General features: G+C 42.7%; 1 protein-coding gene across 4 annotated transcripts in view; it reads left to right on the top strand.

Annotated features, from left to right (window-relative positions):
* The window catches only part of Cpeb1 (cytoplasmic polyadenylation element binding protein 1), a 117699-nt gene that overhangs the window by 68452 nt on the left and 23421 nt on the right, over positions 1-25826 (top strand). For 2 of the 4 annotated variants that reach the window (XM_004658217.2, XM_004658215.2), the window contains exon 3: positions 18103-18291. In XM_004658217.2, the coding sequence (XP_004658274.2) occupies positions 18103-18291 (189 nt within the window). Of the gene's footprint in view, positions 1-18099; positions 18292-25826 lie in introns of all 4 variants that reach the window. The other 2 variants (XM_045146460.1, XM_004658216.2) reach the window with 1 other exon arrangement.

Raw genomic sequence — 25826 nt, 5'->3', positions numbered from 1 at the left:
AGCTTCTCCAACCAAAAGTGAGAGTAGCATTAATAAATGAGTATGAACATTAAGAGAAGTGCTTACTGGGTAGTTTGGTGAGTATAACATAGGCATTTAGTCAGACACCAGCAGGCATTATACCTCCAGGGCTCATGACTTCCCGTGTCACAGATTTTACAGTATTAGGCATGTATTCCCTCCCATGGAGTAGACCTTCAGTCCAATTAGAGAGCAGTTGGTTTCCCCCATAACGGACATGCCACTATTGTACTCATTGGCTCATCTGGCCTAGCTAGCCAAACTTAAAGCTTACAATGTCCACTATTGTTTATCTCTACTAAGGAGTTCTTTCTCTGCCATGGAGCTGCATTCAGCACAGTTTTTTTTCCAACTTTCTGTCAGCTGGTCTACACAGAGGAGGTTTTATTAGCTCAGCTCCAGTGAAAAGCAGTTTTAACACATGCTACAGCATGGATGAGACTTGAAGACATTGTGATAAGCCAGACAAAAAGGATAAATAATGTATGATTTCCACTTATATGACATCCCCAGTATAGAAGTAGAAAGTAAAATAACAGCTACCAGGGGCTTGCAGAGAGAGGTTACTAGTAGATTAGTGTTCAGTGTTGAAACATGGACTAAAAGGTTCTGGAGGTAAATAGTTGTGATAGTAATTCAAAATGTGAATTGTACATTTAAAAATGGTTAAAGTGATAACTTTGTTGTGTATGTATTATCATAGTAAAATTTGTAATACACCCCTTGCATATTTAACTTGGTATTTCTATTTTCATAAATAAATTTATTTGTATTTGTAGAAATAGATTGAAACCCTTCTTCACTTTAAGAATGTGTAGGGGTTGGAGGTGTAGCTCAGTGGTAAAGTATATGCTTAGCATGTGTGAGGCCTGAGTTTGATCTCTAAAACATTTAAAAATGTGAAGAGACATCTTAGTGATTAAGGTGCTTGCCTGTGAAGCCAAAGAACCCATGTTCAACTCTCCAGGTCCCATGTAAGTCAGATACATAAAATGATGCAAATGCTCAAGGTTGCACATGCATACAAGGTGGCACACACGTTGGGAATCTGATTGCAGTGGCTGGAGGCTCTGACGTGCCAATTCTCTCTCACACACACACACACACATTGAAGAAAAAAAAGGCTAGGGCTGGGGGAATGGCTTGGCAGTTAAGACATTTGCCTGCAAAGCCTAAATTCAATTCCCCAGGACCCACGTAAGCCAGATGCACAAGGTGACACATGCGTCTGGAGTTCATTTGTAGTGGCTAGAGGCACTGGTGTGCCCATTCCCTTTCTCTCTGGCTGCTCCCCCCTCAAATAAATATTTAAAAAGTGTTTTTAAAGGGCCAGTCTGGGGCTGGAGAGATGGCTTAGCAGTTAAGCGCTTGCCTGTGAAGCCTAAGGACCCCGGTTCAATGCTCGATTCCCCAGGACCCACATTAGCCAGATGCACAAGGTGACGTCTGAAGTTCGTTTGCAATGGCTAGAGGCTATGGCTCGCCCATTCTCTCCCTCTCTCTCTCTATCTGCGTCTTTCTCTGTCACTTCCAAATAAATAAAAAATAAATAAACCAAAAATAATTTATAAATAAATAAATAAAAGGCCAGTCTGGAGCTGGGCATGGTGGCACACACCTTTAATCCCAGCACACGTGAGGCAGAGGTAGAAGGATTGCCATGAGTTCGAGGCCACCCTGAGACTACATAGTTAATTCTAGGTCAGCCTGAGCTAGACTGAAACCCTACCTCGAAAAAACAATAACAACAAAAAAGGACAGTCTATTGAGCTTGCCTCAAAATAAAAATAAAAATATGAAGGAAGCCAGGTGTGGTGGCGCACGCCTTTAATCCCAGCACTCAGGAGGCAGAGGTAGGAGGATTGCCATGAGTTCAAGGCCACCCTGAGATGACAGAGTTAATTCCAGGTCAGCCTGGACCAGAGTGAGACCTTACCTCGAAAAACCAAAAAAAAAAAAAAAAAAAAAAGGAAACGAGTTCTTTAACAGTAGTAAGGATTGTTGTTGTTGCTGCTACTCTTGTCTTTGGTTTGTTTTTGTTTTTTGAGGCAGTGTCTTACTGTAGCTCAGAGTGAATTCTAGGTCAGCCTGGGGTAGAGCTCAACCCTACCTTGAAAAACAAAAAACAAAACATGTAATTTTAAGATGGCTTGCCTATTATTGGAATGACTCAGGATTTTCAACACTAAATATATTTTAACTTTTTGTTTTTATACTGTAGGTTTTGTGCTATGAGTAAACTTGTTCATACAGAGTAAGTCAGGGAAATGAAGTATTGTCACTTGATTTTTTTTTTTTTGAACTGAGTTCTATGCAGAATTGAGTCACTGATTGTTTCTCTGTGTGGGTGTATAGTATGGTGCCCCATACGCTCTCCTGTGGGGGTGGGGATACACTTGCCTACAGTGGCCCACTCCATTGCTCTTCCACATGCTCTCACTTTGAGCCAAAGTGTTTTTACTGATTCTGGAGCTTGCAAGACTCCAACGATGCTGAGGTCTTGCCTTCTCTGCAGGACTAAGGTTACAAGTGTGTATGGCCAGGCCCAACTCTTTATGAGGCATTTGGAGATTTTAGCTCTGACAGTCTCAGGCCTCCTCAGACCCTCATGCTTGTGCAGGAGCTGCACATTTAACTACTAAGCCATCTCTCCAGCCTTGTTACTTCTAGTCATCTAATGATATGATAGTTGATTCACTTCACCTTCATATTTTTTAAAAAGAAGGAACTGGAAAACAGCCAATTTATAATAAGATTCATTACTTAGTCATGTCAGGAATTGAATTAACTCAGTTTCTTGGAAGTATACCAAGATGCTATTTATCATTCTGAAGGGCTTTTTATATTTTGTGCCATTTTTAAAAACTTGGGGGAAGCAGGGGGTGGTTTAGCGGCTAAGGCGTTTGCCTGCAAAGCCAAAGGACTCGGGATTGATTCCCCAGTACTCAGGTAAAAGCCAGATGCACAAGGTGCATCTTGAGTTTATTTGCAGTGACTGGAGGCCTTGGAGTTCCCATTCTCTCTACATATATGTGTATGTGTATGTATATGTGTGTGTGTGTGTGTGTATCTAACTCTCAAACAAAAATGTTTTTAAAAATTAGGAATTTGGGCTGGAGAGATGGCTTAGCAGTTAAGACATTTGCCTGTGAAGCCTTAGGACCCAGGTTCACTTCCCTAGAACCCACATAAATCAGATGCACAAGGTGGCTCATGTCTCTGGAGTTCATGGGTAGTGGCTAGAGGCTTTGGCACACACATTCTCTCCCCTCCCCCACTCTCCCCCTCACACTCTTCCCCTCACACTCTTCCCCTCACACTCTTCCCCCCTCACATTCTCTCTAGTCCCCTCGCCCTCTCTCTAGACCCCTCCCCACTCACCCCTTCCATTCTCTCCCCTCCCTCACTCTCCCCCATCACACTCACTCCCCTCCCCCACTCTCCCCATCACACTCACTCTCCCCTCCCCCCCCACTCTCCCCCTCACGCACTCCCCCTTCCCTTTCACACTCTGTCTCCCTCCCCCACTCTCCCCCCTCACTCTCTCTCTCTCTCTCTCAATATCTTGCTTGCTAATAAATTTTTAAAAAGATATTTTTAAATTTAATTTTATTTTAGAGGTCACTTGAATTGGCTCTAGGGCCTCAGCCACTGCAATCGAATTCCAGAAGCTTGCGTCACCTAGTGGGCATGTGCAATCTTGCATTTGCCTCAACTTTGCATCTGGCTAACATGGAGTTGAACATGGGTCTTTAGGTTTCGCAGACAAAGGCTTTAACCCATAAGCCATCTCTCCAGACCTCTAATAAATTAAAAAATATTTTTTAATTGGGAATTTATCTTATTTGTTATAATTTCTCCTATAGTCCACATAGTAGTCTGTCATAGTAGTCATAGTAGTCATCTGTCAACAGAATATACCTCACACTTTGTAGCTTGCTTAGTTATTAATAATGTCTTGAGCAGCAGTTTTTAATATTTTTTTTTTCATGGCACAGTCTCCCTCTAGCCTTAGGCTGGCCTTGAACTTGCAGCGATCCTCCTAACTCTGCTGCTTGAGTGCTGGGATAAAAGGTGTGTGCCACCACACCTGGTAGATTTTAATTTTAGTTTTTTTGTTTTTTGAGGTAAGGTCTCACTCTAGCCCAGACTGACCTGGAATTAACTCTGTAGTCTCAGGGTGGCCTTGAACTCATGGCGATCCTCCTACCTCTGCCTCCCGAGTGCTGGGATTAAAGGCGTGTGCCACCACATCTGACTGATTTTAAGTTTTAAAAATTTTTGTCTATTTTTATATACTTATTTGAGAGTGTCAGAGAAAGAGGCAGATAGAGAATGGGCGCACCAGGGCTTCCAGCCACTGCAAATGAACCCCAGATGCATGTTCCCCCTTGTGCATCTGGCTTACATGAGACCTGGAAAACTGAGCCTTGAACTGGGGTCCTTAGGCTTTCCAGGCAAGCATGTAACTACTAAGCTATCTTTCCAACCCCCTGTTTTTAATTTTTTTTGTTCATTTTTAAATTCTTAGGTTTTTTAAAAATTATTTATTTATTTATTTGAGAGCGACAGACACAGAGAGAAAGACAGGTAGAGGGAGAGAGAGAGAATGGGCGCGCCAGGGCTTCCAGCCTCTGCAAACGAACTCCAGACGCGTGCGCCCCCTTGTGCATCTGGCTAACGTGGGACCTAGGGAACCGAGCCTCGAACCAGGGTCCTTAGGCTTCACAGGCAAGCGCTTAACCGCTAAGCCATCTCTCCAGCCCTTGTTCATTTTTATTTATTTGAGAGTGACAGAGAAAGAGGCAGATAGAGAAATTTTTGATTTTGATAACCTTTAATTTACCAAAATTTTCTCTAATGTTCAGTCCATTCTCTGTCTTAGTAGAAAATCTCTGGGCTAGGCCTAATGTGTTAGGTCCTGGCTTTGATCTCTAGCACTATACAATAAAAATATTTTTTCTTCTCCTTAGCAAGTTACAAAGATAGTCCCTAGAGAAGTTTTAGTTACATTTTTGCTTGTAGATCTTTTAGATGCCTATTAATATTTGCATATGCTATAAGGCTGGAGCCACGGTTCATTTCTCACTACCATTTGTTAAGCCTTTTGCTATTAAAGTATTTGGTGACACATTATTTTGTGATCACACTGTAGATATTAATTTGATGGGAAATAACTCTTTTAAAAATTTATTTATTGGAAGCCGGGCGTGGTGGCACACGCCTTTAATCCCAGCACTCGGGAGGCAGAGGTAGGAGGATCGCCGTGAGTTCAAGGCCACCCTGAGACTACAGAGTTAATTCCAGGTCAGCCTGGACCAGAGTGAGACCCTACCTCGAAAAACCAAAAAAAAAAAAAAAAATTATTATTTATTTATTTATTTAAGAGAGAGAGAGAATGGGCACACCAGGGCTTCCAACCACTGCAAACTCCAGATGCCTGCCCCACCTTGTGCATCTGGTTTACATGGGTCCTGAGTAATCAAACCTGGGTCCTTTGGCTTTGCAGGCAAGTGCCTTAATTGCTAAGCCATTTATCCTGCCCTGAAATAACTTTTTAAAATATTTTATTTATTTGATAGAAGCAGAGGAAATGGGTATGCTAGGCCCTCTAGCCACTGCAAACAAACTCCAAATGCATGTGCTACCTTTTGCATTTGCCTTCACATGGGTACTGAGAAATTGAAACTGGGTCCTTTGACTTTACTGGCAAGTGCCTTAAGTGCTACACCATCTCCTCCAGCTTGGAAATAAATTTTTAATAAGTGTACAGGTGCACATGTTTAAGCAGGTACATGTGTGTATGTGTGATCGTCATGCACCTTTTGTTGAGACCGGATCTTTCATTGGCTTGAAACTCACCAATTAGACTAGACTAACTAGTCAGCAAGCCGGTCTCCTAGTGCTAGGATTACCAACATGTGCCACCACACAGTACTTTTACATGAGTTACGTGGATCAAACTTGGGTCTTTATGAGGCATATACTTTACCACCATAAATTACCACCTATTCAGTTTTATGTGGGTGGCTGGGGAATTGAACCCAGGCAACAGGCTTTATAAACAAGTGCCTTTGACCAGTAAGCCAGCTTTCCAACCCAGTGAAGCAAATACTTTACCAGTTAAGCTATCCCTTAGCTCCCCCCCCACCAAAAATGTATCAAACCTTTAGTATGTGTTCATTTTGTGACTTTTAAAATTATTTTTCATTTACTTATCTGAGAGAGGGCTTGATAGTTAAGGCATTTGCCTGCAAAGCCAAAGGACCCAGGTTTGATTCCACAGGACCCACATTAGCCTGATGCACAAGAGAGTACATGCATCTGGAGTTTGTTTGCAGTGGCTAGAGGCCCTGGCATGCCCATTTTTTCTCTCTCATAAATAAATAAATAATAAATAAAATCATTTGAGAGACTATCACACCTTCCAAGGCTCAGAGGTGGCAGGAAGAATGTAAGAGCCAAAGGAAGGGTTGGACTCCTTACAACAACATGCTCCCCCCAGACACAAAATGGCCTGGATACCCATGACCTCATAGTGCCTGACACTACCTACGTAAGACCATCATAATACTTGGAAAAGATCATGACCTCAAAATAAAAGAGAGACTGATTGAGAGGAGGAGGGGCTATAATAGAGAATGGAGTTTCAAAGGGGAAGGTGGGGGGGAGGGCATTACCATGGGATATTGTTTACAATCATGGAAGTTAATTTTAAAAATTGAAAAGAAAAAAATATTTGAGAGAAAAAGAGACAATGGGTATGCCAGAGCCTCTAGCCACTGCATACAGACTCCTGATTCATTTGTCACCATGTGCATCTGACTTATGTGGGTACTGGGGAATTGAGCCTCAGTTTTTAGGCTTTGCAGGCTAGTGCCTTAACCACTAAGCAATCTTCCCAGCCTTCATTTTGTGACTTACTTTGTTTGTTTGTTTGTTTGAGATGGGATTTCACTCTAGCCCAGCCTGACCTGGAATTCACTATGTAGTCTCAGGGTAGCCTCCTACCTCCACCTCTCAAGTGCTGGAATTAAAGGCATATGCCACCATGCCCAGCTCTTTCTCTCTTCTTTAAAAAAGAAAAAAAAAATTCTTTTTATTTTCAAGCAGAGATAGAAAAGGGGCGCAGTAAGACCTCCAGCCACTGCAGATGGTCTCCGGTTGCATGTACCAGTTTGTTCATCTGGCTTTAAGTAGGGAATTGAACTCAGGTCATTAGGCTTTGCAGGCAAGCACCTTAACTTCTGAGATCCTCCATGACTTTTTAATACAGCAAACCAAAAAAATGTAGAGATGTAATATACGAGTACTGCTGAGTGCAGAGTAGTGACTTTTTGTCTTCAGAAGTCTATGATCTCATTTTAGTAAAATAAATGGCATGTAAATAGAAACAGAATGGCTTTTAGCTTTACAATTTTGCCTAGAAATAATCTATAAATGCATTTTTCTCCTGCTACTAGTCATAAAATATAAAAAAGAGAGTTAAAGTAGTTTTCTTGTTGGCTATTATTATATAAAAGGTAATATGTTTTCTCTTACTAGGACCAGTATATGAAAAAGATCTAAATTAAATGTTACTACAAATCTGGAGCAATTGAGATTCTGACTAAGAAGAGTTGTAAATGAGAAAAATACATAATTAAAGGATCCAACACAGTTAAACAAAGTATTGTTACAAAAAAAAAGTCTAGGGGGATAGAGATGGCTTAGTGGTTAAGGCGCTTGCCTGCGAAGCCTAAGGACCCATGTTCAACTCTCCAGATCCCACATAAGCCAGATGCACAAAGGTGAGGCAAGTGCAAGGTCACACATGCCCACTAGGTGGTATGAGCATTTGGAGTTAGATTGCAGTGGCTGAGGCACTCGTGTGCGCTCTCGCTCACTCGTGCGCACACACATGCGCTTTCTCTCTCTCAAAAGAAGTTCTAGGAACACTGTAAACATAGGGAGTTTTGTTTTCATTTCTATCTTTAAACAATGCAAATGTGAAAAATAAGGTCAGTTGTGTTAGACCAAATTACACTACTGCACATGCTGCATTGAATTGAACCTTTGTGTTATGATACAGAAATATACTTTGCATCACATTATGGCAATTTATCCCAAGTAAAAGCCTTCTACAGTCCTTTTACTTTGGAATAACTTGTAAACAAACTACCAGAACATGATTATGCAACAGTAAAATATTATTTTGCATTAAATTGAAGACATTTGCTTAATTTTAAAAAAAAAGGGAATATTGAATGACATTAAGAACTGTTGGGCTGGAGAGATGGGTTAGCAGTTAAGCGCTTGCCTGTGAAGCCTAAAGACCCTGGTTCCAGGCTTGATTCCCCAGAACCCACGTTAGCCAGATGCACAAGGGGATGCATGCGTCTGGAGTTCGTTTGCAGTGGCTGGAGACCCTGGTGCGCCCATTCTCTCTCTTCTCTCTCTCTCTCTCTCTGCCTCTTCCTCTCTCTGTCATTCTCAAATAAATAAATAAAGATAAACAAAAAAAATTAAAAAAAAAGAACTGTTAGCTAAGTACATAACACCCTAGATAACTGAAGGCATCTTAATCTCCAAGATCAACAGCAAAATAATTTTTATGATGCAGTTAAATTCATTATTATGAATAAAACCAGAGGAAAAAATTTTAAACTAGTGAAAATTGTCCAAACAGATTAAACAAATACTGATGTGTAAGATGAGATGGCATATTTGCAAGTATTATGTGAGTACTAGTCAATGGAGTTTAAAGGATCCTCCCTTCCTTGTTTATTTTCCAAGATTCTCAGAGTTCTGTTGTTCAAAAATATATTGTCAAGTCTCCCAGTTTGCTTTCTCATTCTCAGACTACATTTTTTTATTTGCTGTGTTTGCAAATTCTTTTTCATTTGCTCATAGTACTGTTGGAATGCAGCTTCAGCCTCCATCAGTTATTTTTTCTTTAAAAGTTTTTTAAAATTTAATTTAAAAAAATTATCTATTTGGGAGAGAGAAAATGGGCACACCAGGGCCTATAGCCACTGCAAACAAACTCCAAACACATGGACCATCTTGTGCATCTTGCTTACATGGGTACTGGGGAATTGAACCTGGGTCCTTAGGCTTTGCAGGCAAGAGCCTTAACCACTAAACCATTGCTCCAACCCATCAGTTATTTTTTCTAACTTTTATTCATTTATTTATAAGCAGAGAGAGAGAAAGAGAATATATATGGACTCACCAGGGCCTCTTGCCACTGCAGACAAACTTCAGATGTATCTGGCTTTGTGTGGATACTGGGGAATCAAACCCAAATTCTTAGGCTTTGCAAACAAATGTGTTTAACTGCTGAGCCATCTGTCCAGCCCCATGAGTATATATCATGTAATTGTAAAGTCACAGTATTTACCATTTTATCCTTAGTACTACTACCCCAAAGACACTACACTGCTTCTGTTACCCCTTTTTCATTAACTTCAGTGTTTACCTGTTACAGTAGTAGGCATAGTGGTAATAATATTATCTTTTAACAAGCTTATTCATAGCATTTTAGAAACTCATACTCAGGCCCTGGATTGCTGTATAACTTCTACATTTTATGAGAGAAAACACTTCAATTTCATATTTAATTATTTCATTATTCATCTTTTAAGTTGTTGTTTCTCCAGTGGAAGCATGTCTGCTTTGACAATAAGTGATAGTCAATTTTTCATTTAAATGTTTCTTAAACTCAATACCCATATAAGTCCATGTCCTCAAGGAGTAATGAAGTATAAGTCACTTCATACTGTATTGCAAGGTATCTACCCTAGTCACTCAAGATTCTGCATTTAGGCAGGCCTCAAATTGACTATTAATGTAGTCCATTACAGGCTTGTGGCAGTTGCTATTAGCTACTGTGACCCCAAATGCTGGTGTTTCAACTACTTCAAGCAGCACTGTCTTTGAAATATCATTTACTTCTGGACTTTTATTTAAAAAGTAAAATTGAGGGCTGAAGAGATGGCTCAGTGGTTAAAAGAATTGCTTGCAAAGCCTGATGGGCCAGATTTGATTCACCAGTGCCTACATCAAGCCAGACGAGTAGAGCATGTGCATGTGTCTCAAGTTCATTTGCAGCAGCAGGAGGCCCTGGTATAGCCATTTTCTCTTTCTCTTCCTCCCTCCCTCTGTTCCTCTTCTCTTCCCTCTCCCAAATCAATATTGTTTTAAAAAGTAAAATCTAAATCTGTGAGTATTTAAGAACTGTTAGAGACTAGTTAGCAATAATATACAAATTTGAAGATTATTAAAAGCAGTCAAGATTAAAATAATTCAGTGTTACTTGTTATACCTAATTATAATAATTATTATACCTTAAGAATATAGCATAGTAACCAGTTAAAATTGTTAGGCAGTACCCCTTGACTATTCTAACCTGCATTACCTTTTTATTCTATTTTTATACAAATAATACTACCATCTTCTTATGTGCATGATGCGTATGTGAGAGAGTGAGTGAGTGACAGAGTGGGCTATAAATGTGGAAGGCACAAAACAGTGTAGGTCCTTGCCCCTGTCTTGTTTGAGGCAAGGTCTCTTGTTTACAGCTTCAAAAGCCAGGCTGGCATGTGAACTGATACTCTCCGGTACTCATCTCCCTGTAGGAGAGCTGAGATTACTGATGCTCCAGATTTGCTTGGGTTCTGGGAATCTAAACTCAGGTAGCTGTACTTGCTTTTTGTAAGCACTTTACCAACTGAACTCTCTCCCCAGCCCTTGTTTGTCTTTTGAAGTGTTCCACTTATAAACACTTAGATTAACAATAAATCCTTTTCTAGAGTATAAACTTCTAAAGGGTTGTGATTAACGCACATTTAGCCTTTTATGTTTGGTGAATAGTGTGAGAGAAGGTTAAAAAGTTAGCCAAGACCTGAGGAGCGGTTTTGATCTGAGAGGTAACAGGGAACCATAATGGTGATTGCTTGGCAGGGTGGATACAGTGAAGAAGGGAGTGCTGAGTCAGGATGGCGCAGATTACCTAGAAGAGAGATTTGGGGGTAGAAAGCTTAAAAAAGAACTAATTTAGAATATGACTATGTTGAGCTCAAACAGGTCAGCAGGGCAATAGTACTGATACCACCTGGAAGTTTGTTAGAAAGCTGGAGAGCTGGCTCAGAGGTTAAGGCAGTTACCTGCAAAACCTAATGACCTGAGTTCAGTTCCCCAGTACCTATGTAAAGCCAGATGTACAAAGTGGCACATGCATCTGGAGTTTTGCAGCCACTAGCCCTGGCATGCCAATTCTGTCTGTCTCCCTCTCTCTCTTTGCTTACAGGTAATAAAAATATCTTTAAAAAATGCAAGTTCTGAGCCGGGCGTGGTGGCACACGCCTTTAATCCCAGCACTCAGGAGGCAGAGGTAGGAGGATTGCCATGAGTTCAAGTCCACCCAGAGACTCCATAGTGAATTCCAGGTCAGCCTGGGCTAGAGTGAGACCCTACCTCAAAAAACCAAAAAAAAAAAAAAAAAAAAAGCAAATTTTGGGTCCAGGATGGTGATACATACCTGTAACTCCAGCAAGTTGAGGCTCAGTGCCAGCCTGGGCTACATGGGGAGAGCTAGTCTTAAACAAAATTCTTAGAAATGCTACTCTATTGGCTTGCTAGTTTTAAAATATATTTTATTGATTTGAGGGGGAGAGAGAGAGAGAATGGGCGTGCCAGGGCCTCTAGTCACTGCAAACTAACTTGAGACCACCTTGTGCGTCTGGCTCATGTGGGTACTGGGCAATTGAACCTGGGTCCTTAAGCTTTGCAGGCAAGCACCTTTGACTGCTAAGCCCTATCTCCAGTCCCATGGCTTGCTAGTTTTAAGAACATATCATGGATAGTAGAAGACTACCAAGAAAAAAAAGCAAAAAGTAGAAAAGGGTCTAATGGGAAAGAAGGGGGGAGGTTTAGCCTTTAATCTTAACACTCAAGAAGTAAAAGTAGGATCACCATGAGTTTGAGGTCAGCCTGGGCTACAGCAAGACCCTACCTCAAATCAAAAGAATAAAAAATGAAAAGGAGGTTCAGTGTAAGGGGCCTGAGGGAGGGGAAAACAAAGAAGGTAACAGGCAACCCATTAGATCAAACTATACTATTTAAATGATCAATAAGAACCATCAGAGCTGGGAATCTTGATGTGTACAATGTTGAGCATCAGAGTTCAGACTTTTAGACCCCATGTAAAAGCCAGAAGCTACAGCAGTCTCCTGCAGTTCCCAGTGTACCTGCAGCAGGAAGGTGAGTTGAGACTCCCACTTTGAGAATTTGCCAGAAGCTTATGAACAACAAAGGTGGAACGTGAAGACCAATCCAAAAACTGTTAGTTGTTCTTGCCTCCACATACGCACTGTGGCATGTGTATGTACGTGCATACACATGTACATATTTACACACCCAGAAACAGCTACCATAAACATTAATTTTAATATTCTCACCTGACTACAAAGTCACTCAATTATTTTGAAGAATATTATGTAGACAAATGACTCAATGTCTTGTCTTTGTTATTCCCAGAGACTGAAATTAGAAATGGAGCAGAGATTGGTTAAAGAACTCAGTGTGGAGATAGGAGGATCGCTGTGAGTTTGAGGCCACCCTGAGAATATAGAGTGAATTCCAGGTCAGCCTGGACTCGAGTGAAACCCTACCTCAACAAAAAAGAACTTAGTGTGGTTGCTATACAGACTAGAATGGTATGCTTGTTGAAAATGAGAAACAGGAGCACAAGAGATGGCTTTGTGCATAAAGTGCTTGCCCCGCAACTGTGAAAACTGGAGTTAGGTTCCCTAGCCCCCACCTTACTGCCAAGTGGGTATGGTGGTCTGTCTGTATCTCAGTATTCAGGAGGCTGAGACAAGGGATCTCCAGATCAAACTGGCCAGCTAGACTGAGTCAGCAGTTTCTGGAGTCACGTGACAGACGGACTGCTTCCTTAAGTAAAGTGGAGAGCATTAGAGGAGGAACACACCCAGTGTCAACCCCTGGTCTCCACCCCTTAGGTGAACATGCTTACACAAAGCGAGGGGGAAAAAAATGTCAAGAGGGGACAGATTTTATTTTGTTTTGTTAGTGTCTGGCCTGCTACCCTCAAATATTAAGTGTAGTTTCCAAGTTCATTTGTCAGGATTGTCCATCTGAATAAAGTCAGAGCCACATGTTGGGTCATGATATGCAGAGACATTTATCATACCAATAATTGTGGGCTAACTACACAATGCATGACCCATATACCTCAACAAGGAGGGCCCATTGGGGAGGAGGTAGGTCATGGATGAGCCTAATAATGGTACCAAACTGCCTGTATTTGCTGAATAGAAAACTAATAAAAATAATTTAATAAAAAAAAATACTCAACTGGAGCCAGGCATGATGGTGCACGCCTTTAATCCCAGCACTCAGGAGGCAGAGATAGGAGGATCTCCACAAGTTCAAGGTCACCCTGAGACTACATAGTAAATTCCAGGCCAGCCTGAGCTAGAGTGAGACCCTACCTCAAAAAAAAAAAAAAAAAAAAAAGAATATTCAATAGGCTATGGTAGCACATGCCTTTAATCTCAGCAACTGGGATGCAGAGGTAGGAGGATCACCATGAGTTTGAGGCCATCATGAGACTATGTAGTGAATTCCAGGTCAGCCTGAGCTAGAGTGAGACCCTACCTTACAAAAAATAAATAACAACAGACTGGAGAGATTGCTTAGTGGTTAAGGCACTTACCTGCAAAGCCTAAGGACCCAGGTTCAATTCCCCAGTACCCATGTATTTTCAAAGGGAAACAGCTTTCCTTAGCAGCCCCGGCATCTCCACTGTAATCTACGGGTTCATCCTTTTGGCTCCATGGGGTCTCCATGCAGGCATCCAGCAAACCTGCTTCACACTGCCCATGGCCATTTCCAAAACTCAAGACCACGTTGCAAACTCAATGACTCTCTTTCCTGAATTTTTATACTCCATATACCAGGTAGGGTGCCAGTTTGTTAATCTGGGGGAGGGGGGTAAAGCAACCTTTGAAGAACAGGACACTCCTTGAGCACTCAGGCCCCTTCAAAAGAGCCTACATTCTTCCTGTTGCCCCAGTGCAGGTCAGCTGGCCCAATCTCAACGGTTGTAATCTCTCAAATAATTTTCAGGTTTAGGCCCAAAGATTTCATTTTTTTTTTTTTTTTTTCTGTACCATATCCCTCCAAGGGCAGTGGAGATGCCGGGACCATGAAGTTTTCTAGGACTGTGAGTAGCCTAACTGGAGGGGCAGAATTGGAACTCCATAGACTTGTTGCTGGTTAGGTTGCTGACTAGAATTGTTGGACTTAAAGCTACAGAGTTCAATGTTTGCCCTGGTTGTTTTAAATCTTGTATTGACTGAATATTTCTTTTGTTATGCCCGATGCCATCTTTTGCAGGGTGGATGTTTATTCTGTGCCAGTATGGGTTTTTTTGATGTTATTTTTTGATATTATGGCTCAGCTAAAAGGCCTTGGATTATGGGGATGTATAAACATCATTGGAATTGATAAAAACTGTGGGGACTTTCAAAGTTGGATAAATGCATTGCATTTTACATCATGTATGGTTATCAGTTTATGCGGGCCAGGAGTGGAATGTGGTGGTTTGATTCAGGTGTCCCTCATAAACTTAGGTGTTCTGAATGTTAGGTTCCCAGCTCATGAGTGTCATAACCAGCTCCCCCTTTGCTAGTGTTTGCCATACTCTCCTTTTGCTGTTGTCCACCTTATGTTGACCAGGGGGTTGTCTACCCTCTGCTCATGCCATCGTCTTCCCCTGCCATGATGGAGCTTCCCCCTCGAGTTTGTAACCAAAATAAACCCTCCCCCCAAAAAAAGCTGATTTTGATTAGGTGATTTCTACCAGCAATACAAACCTGAAAATTAAAGATAACCTTTGCTCATTAGGCCCTTTGACACTGTGCATGGTAGCCCATGTTGACTGCTTCTCTATGGAGCAGAATGGGTAAGTTTAAAGAGAATGGATTCAGGGAGCATTTTGAAAGGCAGCTTTATGTATTTTTTTTTAAGCTAAATGAGGATATAAAGGCCATGCCTTCTCGTTTGTCTCACGGTTTCTGTTGACACGTTTAGCCATAGTACTGTACTTGCCCCTTTTCTCTTTCAAGCGTAAAATACTTTGTCTTTCAAACACTTGAAAGGGTAGGTGCTATTGCCCCTTTACAGGTAAAAAGATACTCAGAAAGATCAAATCATGATGAAGTTACATGTTCATATTTCTGGTGAGCAAAGCAAGATCTGTGAGATGTCAAAGCTACCTGATTCCCAGATTCCCCTACCAAAGTTTAATAGTATGGCCTCCACTGTTTTTTTTTGTTTGTTTGTTTGTTTGTTTGTTTGTTTTTGTGTGTGTGTGTGTGTGTGTTTTATCCTACAGTGGTAGTAAAAACCTTCATGTGAATTAGTGTCTCGCTAAAGCTAAAACTGAGGTGTGAAGTGAGGTTTCTGAGGTGAAAGTAGAATTGTGCCATAGATAGTTCATAAGGTTCTGGGTGCACGTGGCCAATAAGCCCTTGGGTGGTTTTACAGTTCAGGGTGGAAGGTTCTAGTTCTGTTGATCAGTACTGCTCGGACTTTTATGTGCACACATATCAACTGAGAATCTTTCGAAAATGCTAATCGATTCCATAAGTCTCAAGTATGGCCTGGAATTTAGGATTTCAAATGGGCTCCTGGTGATGCTGATGTTACTAGTCTGTCACACATAGCCTATTCAATTCTCTTTGCTTGGGATACAGTATATATACATTTGCTCAGATTTTAAAAGTACAGAAAGAATGGCTACTTTTGAACAATAGATGCCGGCAAGATGCCTTTAGTTTAGGGTAGATAGAATTCTGTGCATTCCTAGTTTAGGTGGGAATAGTTACTTAAGTGTAGTTTGGGATTTTTGTTTGTGTGTTTTGTTCAAATATTTTATTTTTATTTATTTGAAAGAGGGAGGGGTGAGGGAGAGAGAATGGGTGCACCAGGGCCTCCAGCCACTGCAGACGAACTCCAGAAGCATGCACCCCCTTGTGCATCTGGCTTACATGGGTCCTGGGGAGTCAAACCTGGGTCGTTTGTCTTTGCAGGCAAGCACCTTAACCGCTGAGCTGTCTCTCCAGCATGAGTGTTGTAGTTGTTTTGAAAGGAAGCATTTTATTTTGTAACTAAAATGTGGATTAATCTGACAGCATATTATTTGCTTGGGGGAAGAGTGGACATAGGCAGAAGTAAGAGAGAATAGGATAGGGCTAGGTCCGATATGGGTGAGTTTTTCTTCAGCCTGTACAGTGGTGACAACACAGCTTTGACAGACACAGACAGGGAGCAAGCAGAGTGTCTACAGCCAGACAGGGAAATCATGGAGCGATGACACAGCAGCAGAGCTTAAAAAAAAAAAATCCTCTGAAGGGAGGAGCCCCTCCCACAGACTTCCCCTCCAGAATCTGTGTCTGAGTATGCTCAGGATATGCTGCTCTGACTAGATGTTCCTGTGACTAACAGCACTAGCCCATCTCTCTCTCGCCTGGTTCAGACCCTGCCCTGGGAGGTCCCAGGTGCACGTGCTTTCCACATCTGCTTGCTTCTTCTTGCAACAGAGAACAGGCAGATGGAGTGCTGCCTGCCTGGTGCAGGTGTGACTGTTGCCCTCCCCTTATCCTTTATGGGAAGAAGCCTAGTGTGTGTGGGGGTCCATATTGGAAAAGGACTTATTCAGAAGGAGATGATGGTAAAGAGGAAATGACAGAAGCTCTAAAAGTTGGACTTTACTGCTCTTTGTTGCTGGAGCTGTGAGGAGTTCAGTGACTGAAGTAGGTTCTTGGTTCTGGGCAGTCACCTCTGAGAGAAATTATGGCAATTAAGGGTATTAGTGATGCTTACAGAGGCCCGGATGAAAGGAGAAATAGTACCGACAGAGCAGGGTGATGTGAGCCCCTGAGCAGGGACTTCTGGGTATTATAGGAGTTTCTGAGAGTGTTTGACTTGTTGTGGTCTGTCAGACACTGCCTCAGTCAGTGCCTTTAGTTGCTAGAGGGAGAAGAGCTGGGTCCTTAGGTCTGATGCCCATTCTGTTGGTGTTATGGAGCTTAGGAATGCAGATTTTCCTAGTGACAGCAGGTATCACTCTGGTGTGTGGCTTGTGGGCCATGCCCTGTGCGATGTACCTGAAACAGCCTGATAACTCTCCCTCCCTTTTACCAAAGCTGACCCGTTTTCTCGTGATGAGCTGTTCTCAGACAAGCCTGGAGCACCAGGTGTTATTCCTCAGGGTCCAAGTGTACTGTTTCTCTGAAGGTTATCCCATTCCTCAGGGGCAAACACTGCTGTGTCAGGGTGCTGCTCAGGGGCCACTTGGAGCACTTGCCAGCAGGATTGTGAAGCTTTGCATTAGGCTGCAAAGCCAGGGCTTGAGCCAGCAGCTGGAGGGAGTCCAGGACTAGAGTGTTTTTGGGTTTGGGGGTGGAGAGCAGAGGGAGGGTGAGGGAGGGGCAGGGAGGGGCAGGAGGGCAGAGCTGCACAAGCAGACAGTCCACTGCTTTGGTTTTAGCTTGCCTGTCAGCAGAGAGGACTTCAGTCTTGCCTGAGGGCAGCCTGGCCACCATTGCTGGAGACGGGAGGGGTCTGCCTTGCAACCCTGACTTAGCAGCACTGCACCCGGACTATTTCAAGTAGCTCTTGTGCTGTCTTTTCCCTGGGAGGCAAGTCTCCTCCCTGTTGTTGTCCCCTCCTGCTCCTCCCCCGATCTGTGAGGGATGATGCCGCTGCTGCTGTATCGCAGGGCTCAGCCGGCTGATGTCACTGGCAGCGGGAAGCATCAGCAGCCTGATCACATGCTGCCCAGTCTGTAATGCAGACGGGATAGGGGTGTGTGGGGAGGGGGCTATGTGGCAACTGCTCTTGCTTGCTCCAACGCCCCCAAAAGTGCAGAGGCAGTTGCTGCACGTTGAGCCAGCTTGGATACCTGGCCCCTGAACCTGGGGAAACTATTAGTGATATTTATTGTTGATAGTGTTAGGAAAAAAACAGCCCTTAACTCTGGGGTTTCTGCTATCCTCCTGTCCAAAGCAGACTTCCAGGACTCGGAAGAAGCAGTTACAAGCAGGATGCTTTTCCCCACCTCTGCGCAAGAATCTTCCCGTGGCCTCCCAGATGCAAATGACTTGTGCCTTGGCCTGCAGTCCCTCAGTCTGACCGGCTGGGACCGACCCTGGAGCACTCAGGACTCAGATTCCTCAGCCCAGAGCAGCACACACTCGGGTGAGTGCCAGAAAATTAGGTGGCTGGGGGAGGGGACGCATGGGGTGGTGAGCAAAGCAACAGTTGTTCTATTCCCCTTTGTATCATACCCCCACCTTCACACAACATGGAGCTGTTTTGCAAGAAATGGAAATGGTAGCTGTGAGTGTGGCAGGACAGATGGCAGCTCCTAAAGATGAGCATAGCTTTTCCACTTACCCTGATACATTCCCTGGAGATATTAGTTTACACTTGGGGTGGCCCTGAGAAAAGTCCCCAAGGTTATAGCCTTATGCAGAAATGAGCCAGCCAAACCCCTGGTGCCCAGGCCTGTCTAGAGATGATGAAGCAAAACACTTTTATGTGGGGGAGGGGATTTAAGGGTCTGATTACTATGTAACTAGCTTCTATTTCTTAGTAGCTCTTAAAACTAAGGAGCTGTATGTGAAAGCTGAGTGATCCCTGAGTCATGGGAAGGGAAAGGAAAGAAAGGATTTTAACCTCAGGTGAGGCTGAGTAATGCTTGAATGTTGGAATTTCCTTAACATAAGGTTAAAAACATTGATCCTAGAAAGGTAGTAGGCAGGGTAAGCAGGGTGGGGTAACTACCAGCTTCAGAGGCCCTTTTTTTTTCTGCATTCACTCTCACATTCATATTCTTTATTTCCTCCCCCTCCCCTCTCTAATAGATAGATGAAAGAAGAGCCACTCCCCTTTAGGATTCCTTGTCTGCTTGGTAGAATTTGTTGGGGCTGAATTGAAGGGACTTCTTGAACCTTTGAATTGCATTTGCTCAGACCTTCTTGTTTTCTGTTTATTTTGCTCTTTTACTCAGGGGAAGGTTGACCAGATAGATACAAGTCTTAAGAGTGAGTACTCAGGAGGAAATGAAACTTAAATGCTACAATAATACTTGAAGCCTACATATTTTCCTTTATAATAACAAATATTGGCAGCAGATTTTAAACTGATCAGAACAGATACAGTATATGGTTTTAGTCAAAAGGTTGAGATGCAATAGGCAACAGACTTTATAGGAAAATGGAAAGTAAGGCTTCTGGGGTGCAGCCATTTGCTGTTGATACTGACAGTGAAGTTACACTGAGAATCATCTGACCTTTCCTACTTCCCTGGTCTAGGAATCAACAGTCATGGTAGCAAGGTACTGCTGGCCTCCACCCTGTTTGCCGCAGGTCTTTTTTTAGAATGCTTTGCAGAGCTTGGGATTCTTGTCTGTTAGGCATTTTAATGCCCGTTTGTTTTGGTAAAATCCCACTTAGTGAAGGAAGGTTAATTTTTTTTAATTGGGTTGTGTATTTGGAGGAACTTGTCTTAATTAACTACCTGCAGGTTAAGGTGGAGACCTCTTGAAGTACTGCCTTTCAGCTGACTCAAGCTTTTCTAGAAAGGTTGATATGTGCTCTATTCCCCTGGGCCAGGAAGTGTGGTGTCACTAGTTAATGTCCTTTTCCTGGACCTTGGCTTAAAGGCCACAGTAATTTCTTTTGTATATTCTTTGAAGCCAATCTTATCCTATCCCCACTCCCACAGTACCTGAGCAAAAGACAGAAGAGCTCACACAGGAGATGGGTACTTGTGTGTGGTCATCAGTGTCTAACTTGTGCTGTCATCAAATTGAAGTGTTGCCCTTCTTTTGTAGCTAAGAGAAGTAAGAACCAAGGTAGCTTCGAAAATACTGCTTTGGGCCAATAGAAATTCAGTTATGTCTAGTTTAGGGCTTAGAGAGCCTGGCCTAAAAATTAGTGGTGGAATTAGGCTGTAAAAACTAGTTTGGCTATGGTAGTATGTGCCTATGACTCCAGCTACTGAGAAGGGGGCAAGAATCTGTCTCAAAAAGAAAGAATACTTGGATCCAATCATAATTTTACCAGCTTTCCCACCACTTAAAAAACCTGATCTTGTAGCTGTTTGTCTCTGAAGAAGGGATGTTTTTCTTCACTTTCCATCTCAAGCACTTTAGTGATAAATATTACATGATTTTGTGGATTAGGGGAGGAATGCAGCCTGAGCCTTAGAATTCATGAAGACCCAGGACAGCCCCGTGCTATGAATTTGTTGAGGGCAAGATTAGCATGGGTATTTCTTCCTTTCCGACAGTTAAGAGCACACATGTCCTTGGTTTGTGGAGCTGGTAGTAGTAGCCATCTCCTTTCCCTGAATTCTGGGCCTTCTCTGAAAGCCCACATAAGGGTGCTGCCTACTAGAGTAGGATGCTGCTCTCCCACTGGCCAGCTGCAGTTTCAGATCGTGCACCCTCGCCAGCACTATGAGAACATGCAACCCACATTCCAGTACCTACATTGCCTCCCCATCTGAACTCTAACTCACTCTGTTTTGTTTTGTGTTGTTTTTTCACAAAGGAAGGAGATAATTCAGAAGCTTCAGGAAATTCGGGAGCTGTCCTTATAGACATCCCAATATCCTGTGTTTATTCCTTGGATTCTGGTTTGGTGATGCTGCCTAGGAAGTTATAGCTTCACATCTGACTATCTTCTGTCACTCTTTAAATATTTGGCAGTGTGATGAGCAAGGTTGAAGGGCAAGGCTCTTGACTTAAGATAGCTAAATTCATTCATTCAGCAGACATCAAACACTGGTTATATGCCAGGCATTGCATTGGGAGCACTGAAGGTAGTTTGTCAGTATATAGGGTAAATTTGTTGGCATTAAGAATCTCTGTGGGCTGGAGAGATGGCTTAGTGGTTAAGGTGCTTGCCTAAAAAGCCAAAGGACCTAGGTTTGAGTCCCCAGGACCCATGTAAGCCAGATGCACAAGGTGGCACATGCATCTGGAGTTTGTAAGCAGTGGATGGAAGCCCTAACATTCTCATTCTTTTGCTCTCTCTCTTTCTCACATAAATAAATATAAAATATTTTTAAAAAGGAATCTCCATGATAAAACTGAAGAGATGATGCAGTGGTTAAAGGCACTTGCTCACAAAGGCTGCTGGCCCAGGTTTGATCACCCAATGCCCACACAAAGTCAGATGCACAAAGTGGCAAATGCATCTGGAGTTCATTTGCAGTGGTAAAAGATCCTGGTATGCCTGTTTATAGTATCTCCCTGCCCCCCTCTATCTTCTCTCTCTCGTCAAATAAATAAATACTTTTTAAAAAAGAGATCTCCATAACTGCCAAGGAAAAATAGATGATAAATATACCAAATACAGCAATAATTGCTCTGATTGAGATGTCTGTTTTCACTCCTGAGGATTTTTTTTTTTCCATTGGGACAATCTTTCATTGAGTTCACAGCATGAAATGGCACATGGAGAACATTCATAAGGGACCAAAGTGCTTCTGCTGTATAGGTTTGTTGTTGTTTATTTTTAAAAGTTTTTTGAGAGCTGTGCCTATAAGGTCAGCATAGGTTTGAATGTGGTACTTTGTATGGTACTTCTCTTGTAGTCCTTACCCCTTACTGGGGAGGAAGAATTTCAAGCAAGATGAATGTTAAAAGCATACTCTTCAGCTGGGCCTGGTGGTGCACACCTTTAATCCCAGCACTTGGGAGGCAGAGGTAGGAGGATCACCGTGAGTCCAAGGCCACCCTGAGACTCTAGTGAATTCCAGGTCAGCCTGGGTTAGAGTGAGACCCTACCTCGAAAAACCAAAAACGAACTTTTCATGGAGACCCCCAATGGCATATAACCAGGGCTATCCTTGTCCTGCTTCCTTATCTTAAGTTCTATAATGGAAACAGTAGGGATGTGGAGGCTGTCCTCAGTATTCTTAGATGGAAAATGGAATAACTAATAGCTGCCATTTATTGATCACTTTCTATCCTGAGGAGTACATCACATGATTTTAATGCTTGCACAAATAAGGAAAAATGCTCGTGGAAGTTACAGAGTCACAAAAGTAGTATAGCTACTGGTAAACTCAGCATTCCAACCCTGGCCTCTTCGTTTCTAAAACTTCCATACTTCCTGTTTAACCTATATTCCTATAACCATAATTGTAATATGTTAGACAAGAAGACTTAGCCGGGCATGGTGGCACACGCCTGTAATCCCAGCACTCAGGAGGCAGAGGTAGGAGGACTGCAATGAGTTCAAGGCCACCCTGAGACTCCATAGTGAATTCCAGGTTAGCCTGGGCTAGAGTGAGACCCTACCTCGAACCCCCCCCCCCCAAAAGAAGACTTAGATATCTCACATGAAGTGCAGGAGATATTTAGCTAGAAGTGTTGGGCTCCCTTGATGAGGTCTCTGAAGTTGAGAGTATTCACCAAAAAGTTCCTACCCCTCAGTCTCAGTTCATGAGCTATACCACCCACTGGAATTGTCTTTTTGCCTTTTCTCTTGTGACTTCTTTCTGTGTGGCAATACTCAACGGAAGAGAGTAGTGACGATTAAAATGTACTGTGAGGGACCTGGAAATAAGGACTCCTAATGAGTATTTTATACAGAAGTCAGGTGGGCAAGCCAGATGCTCAGCCTAAGGATGTCAGAGGATACATCCTGTCTACTCTCTTTTAGGAGTCTCATGGGATTAACTCATTCTCCCTGTCTAGTTTCTACCCTAACTGTTAACCAGTGGATGGAGTGTTCCTTGTGTTGTGTCATTTGTAGGTTCCCCACAGTTTAGATGAGCCTGAGATGATAAGGAGAGTCTTCAGCATTTTGGGTCTGACCTCCAGCCTCTTCCAAATTCTTTTTTGGAACAGTTTTTTTTTTTTTTAATTTTTTATTTATTTAATTGAGAGTGACAGACACAGAGAGAAAGACAGATAGAGGGAGAGAGAGAGAATGGGCGCGCCAGGGCTTCCAGCCTCTGCAAATGAACTCCAGACGCGTGCGCCCCCTTGTGCATCTGGCTAACGTGGGACGTGGGGAACCGAGCCTCGAACCAGGGTCCTTAGGCCTCACATGTAAGCGCTTAACTGCTAAGCCATCTCTCCAGCCCTTGGAACAGTTTTTAAAATAAAGTCAGGTCTCTCCTGCATAGACTGTGGACTTCCTGGGCCCAACTAAGTTATCATATAGATTTGCCTCAGTTCCCAAGTCTCCAATACTATACATCCAACATGTAGCACACTGCCTGATTCAGGGCAGTTTGCTAAATGTTTGTTGAATGAATGGTGAGTGTTAAGCCATTTGTTTGTTGTTTTTCTTTTTGGGGTTGGTTTTTAGTTTATTGCAATACTGGGGATGAAACCCAGAGCATTCTACCCAAATGTTATGCCACTGAGCTATAACCCCCATTTTTTCTGGTTGGGTTTTTTTGTTGTTGTTGTTTTGTTTTTCAAGGTAGGGTCTCACTGTAGTCTGGAATTCACTTTGTATTCTCAGGGTGTCCTCAAACTCACAGCAGTCCTACTTCTGCCTCCCAAGTGCTGGGATTAAAGTCATGCACCACCATGCCCAGCTATTTTTTGGTTACTTTTTAGCTGCTTATTTCCAATAATGTTTTTCTACCATCATGCCTCTTTCTTGCATTGATCAATCTGGGTGGCCAGATTCTTAAAGATTCTCTTAATCCTAGTCACTTCTAGGACATGACAATTGACTTACACATGTTTTATCAGACATTGGAGCATGAGTTTTTTTATGGAGTTAGTTCACTTATTTGGGAACAGTTTCCAGTGCAGAAAGAAGAGAAAACCTAGGAAGCAGTGTAACAGTGAGATCATTGGGCATGTGCTGGCCTTACTGTTGTAGTCACCTTCTTATTTCTGGGATATAACACCTGATCAAAAGCAGCTGATGGCAGGTAAGGGTTTATTTTTGCTTACAATGTCAAGGAGAAGCTTCATGATGGCATGGGAAAGCATGGCACAGCAGAGGCCACCTTGCCACAGCAGGTAGAAAACAGCAACAACAGATCCCTATCTTGGCAGTGTTAGTTTTGTTCACTAACAAACCTCAAGGTCTACCCCCAACAACACACCTCCTCCAGCAAGGCTTTATCACCAAAGTTGCCCCCAGCTGGGGATCAAGCATTCAAAATACACAAGTTTATGGGGGATGTGATTCAAACCACCACATTGTGCCCCTGGCCCCCATAAACTCATGAGCATCTCAATCTATAAATATTTGTAAGCAGAGAGAGGGAAGGTGGAAGAGAGAGAATTGGGTGTGCCAGGGCCTCTAGTTATTGCAAATGAACTCCAATGTATGCCACTTTGTACATCCAACTTTACATGGGTATTGAGAAATCAAATCCCAGTCATTAGGCTTTGCAGTCAATCACCTTAACCACTGAACCATCTCTCCCAAAAGTCCCCATAAGCTGGGTGTGGCGGCACATGCCTTAAATCCTAGCACTTTGGAGGCTGAGGTAAGAGGATCACTATGAGTTTGAGCCAAACCTGAGACTACCTAGTGAATTCCAGGTCAGCCTGGGCTAGAGTGAAACCCTACTTCGAGGAGAAAAAAATACCAAAACACAATTCCCCATAAATCAATCCCAACACTGTCCAAGCATCCCCATAGTCTAAAACTCATAATAACAGAGTAAACATTCATACCACAAAAGACAACAGGCCAAGGAAAGATTTTGCAATACAAGATCTGAAACAAACAAGGCAACCATCAGATCCTTATAGCTTCAAGTCTGACATCTAAAACCAGTGATGAAGTCTCTGGGATTCTAATTCCATCTCTTCAGCTACCAAATTTGTCAATCCAGGGGACAATTATAGCTGACTTTGAAGAACAAGAAAACTCATTCAGTATTCTGCTCCCCTACTTTCAAAAGATTCTTCCTGCTGTCCCAGTACAGAACCACTGGCCCAAAACAATGATGATAGTCTCGCAAACAATTGTGGCTGAAGCAGACTGCAGTCTGTAGCTCAAAACTTTCATTTCTTTCTGTGCCATATCCATCTGCTCACACCAGTCCATTTCTTGTAAACTCAACCCTGCTCAAGTTCTTAGGACATAGACAGAACACAGCTAGTCTCTTGCACAAACTGCCTCTAACTTAGTCTGGACAAAGTTCTCTTCCCCTGATAAGACAAACATCATAGTCCACAATTTTCTGCATTTAGGTCTTTCATCTGACCAGAATGGTCTGTCAAGCTCTACTTACAGCACTATAAGGCATCTCCTAGGCCAAGGTTTCAAATCCTTCCACATTCCTCCCACAAGTCAATTCCAAAAGATCAAAATCTACACAATTGGGTTTCTAGCAGCAGCAACTCCAGTCTGGGTACTGATTTTTTTTTTTTTTTTTTTTTTGGTTTCTTGAGGTAGGGTCTATGGCCCAGGCTGACCTGGAATTCACTCTGTAGTTTCAAGAGTGGCCTCGAACTCTTGGTGATCCTCCTACTTCTGCCTCCCGAGTACTGGGATAAAAGGCGTGCGCTACCACGTCCAGCTGTGAGTACTGATTTTCTATTGTTGTTACCTTCTTGCTGCTGGGACAAAACAACACCCAAACAAAAGCAGGTGGGAGGAATTTATTTTTGCTCATAGTCTTGAGGGGAATCTTCATGATGGCAGGGGAAAGCATGGCACAGGTAGAGGCTGGCTATCACCTCCTTGCCACCGCAGGCAGAAAACAGCAGCAAGAAAATGAGACGAACTAAT

This window comes from Jaculus jaculus, chromosome 3 (genome assembly GCF_020740685.1).
Source record: "Jaculus jaculus isolate mJacJac1 chromosome 3, mJacJac1.mat.Y.cur, whole genome shotgun sequence".
In the NCBI taxonomy this organism is placed as follows: domain Eukaryota; kingdom Metazoa; phylum Chordata; class Mammalia; order Rodentia; family Dipodidae; genus Jaculus; species Jaculus jaculus.
This window is presented reverse-complemented; position numbering and strand designations above follow the sequence as displayed.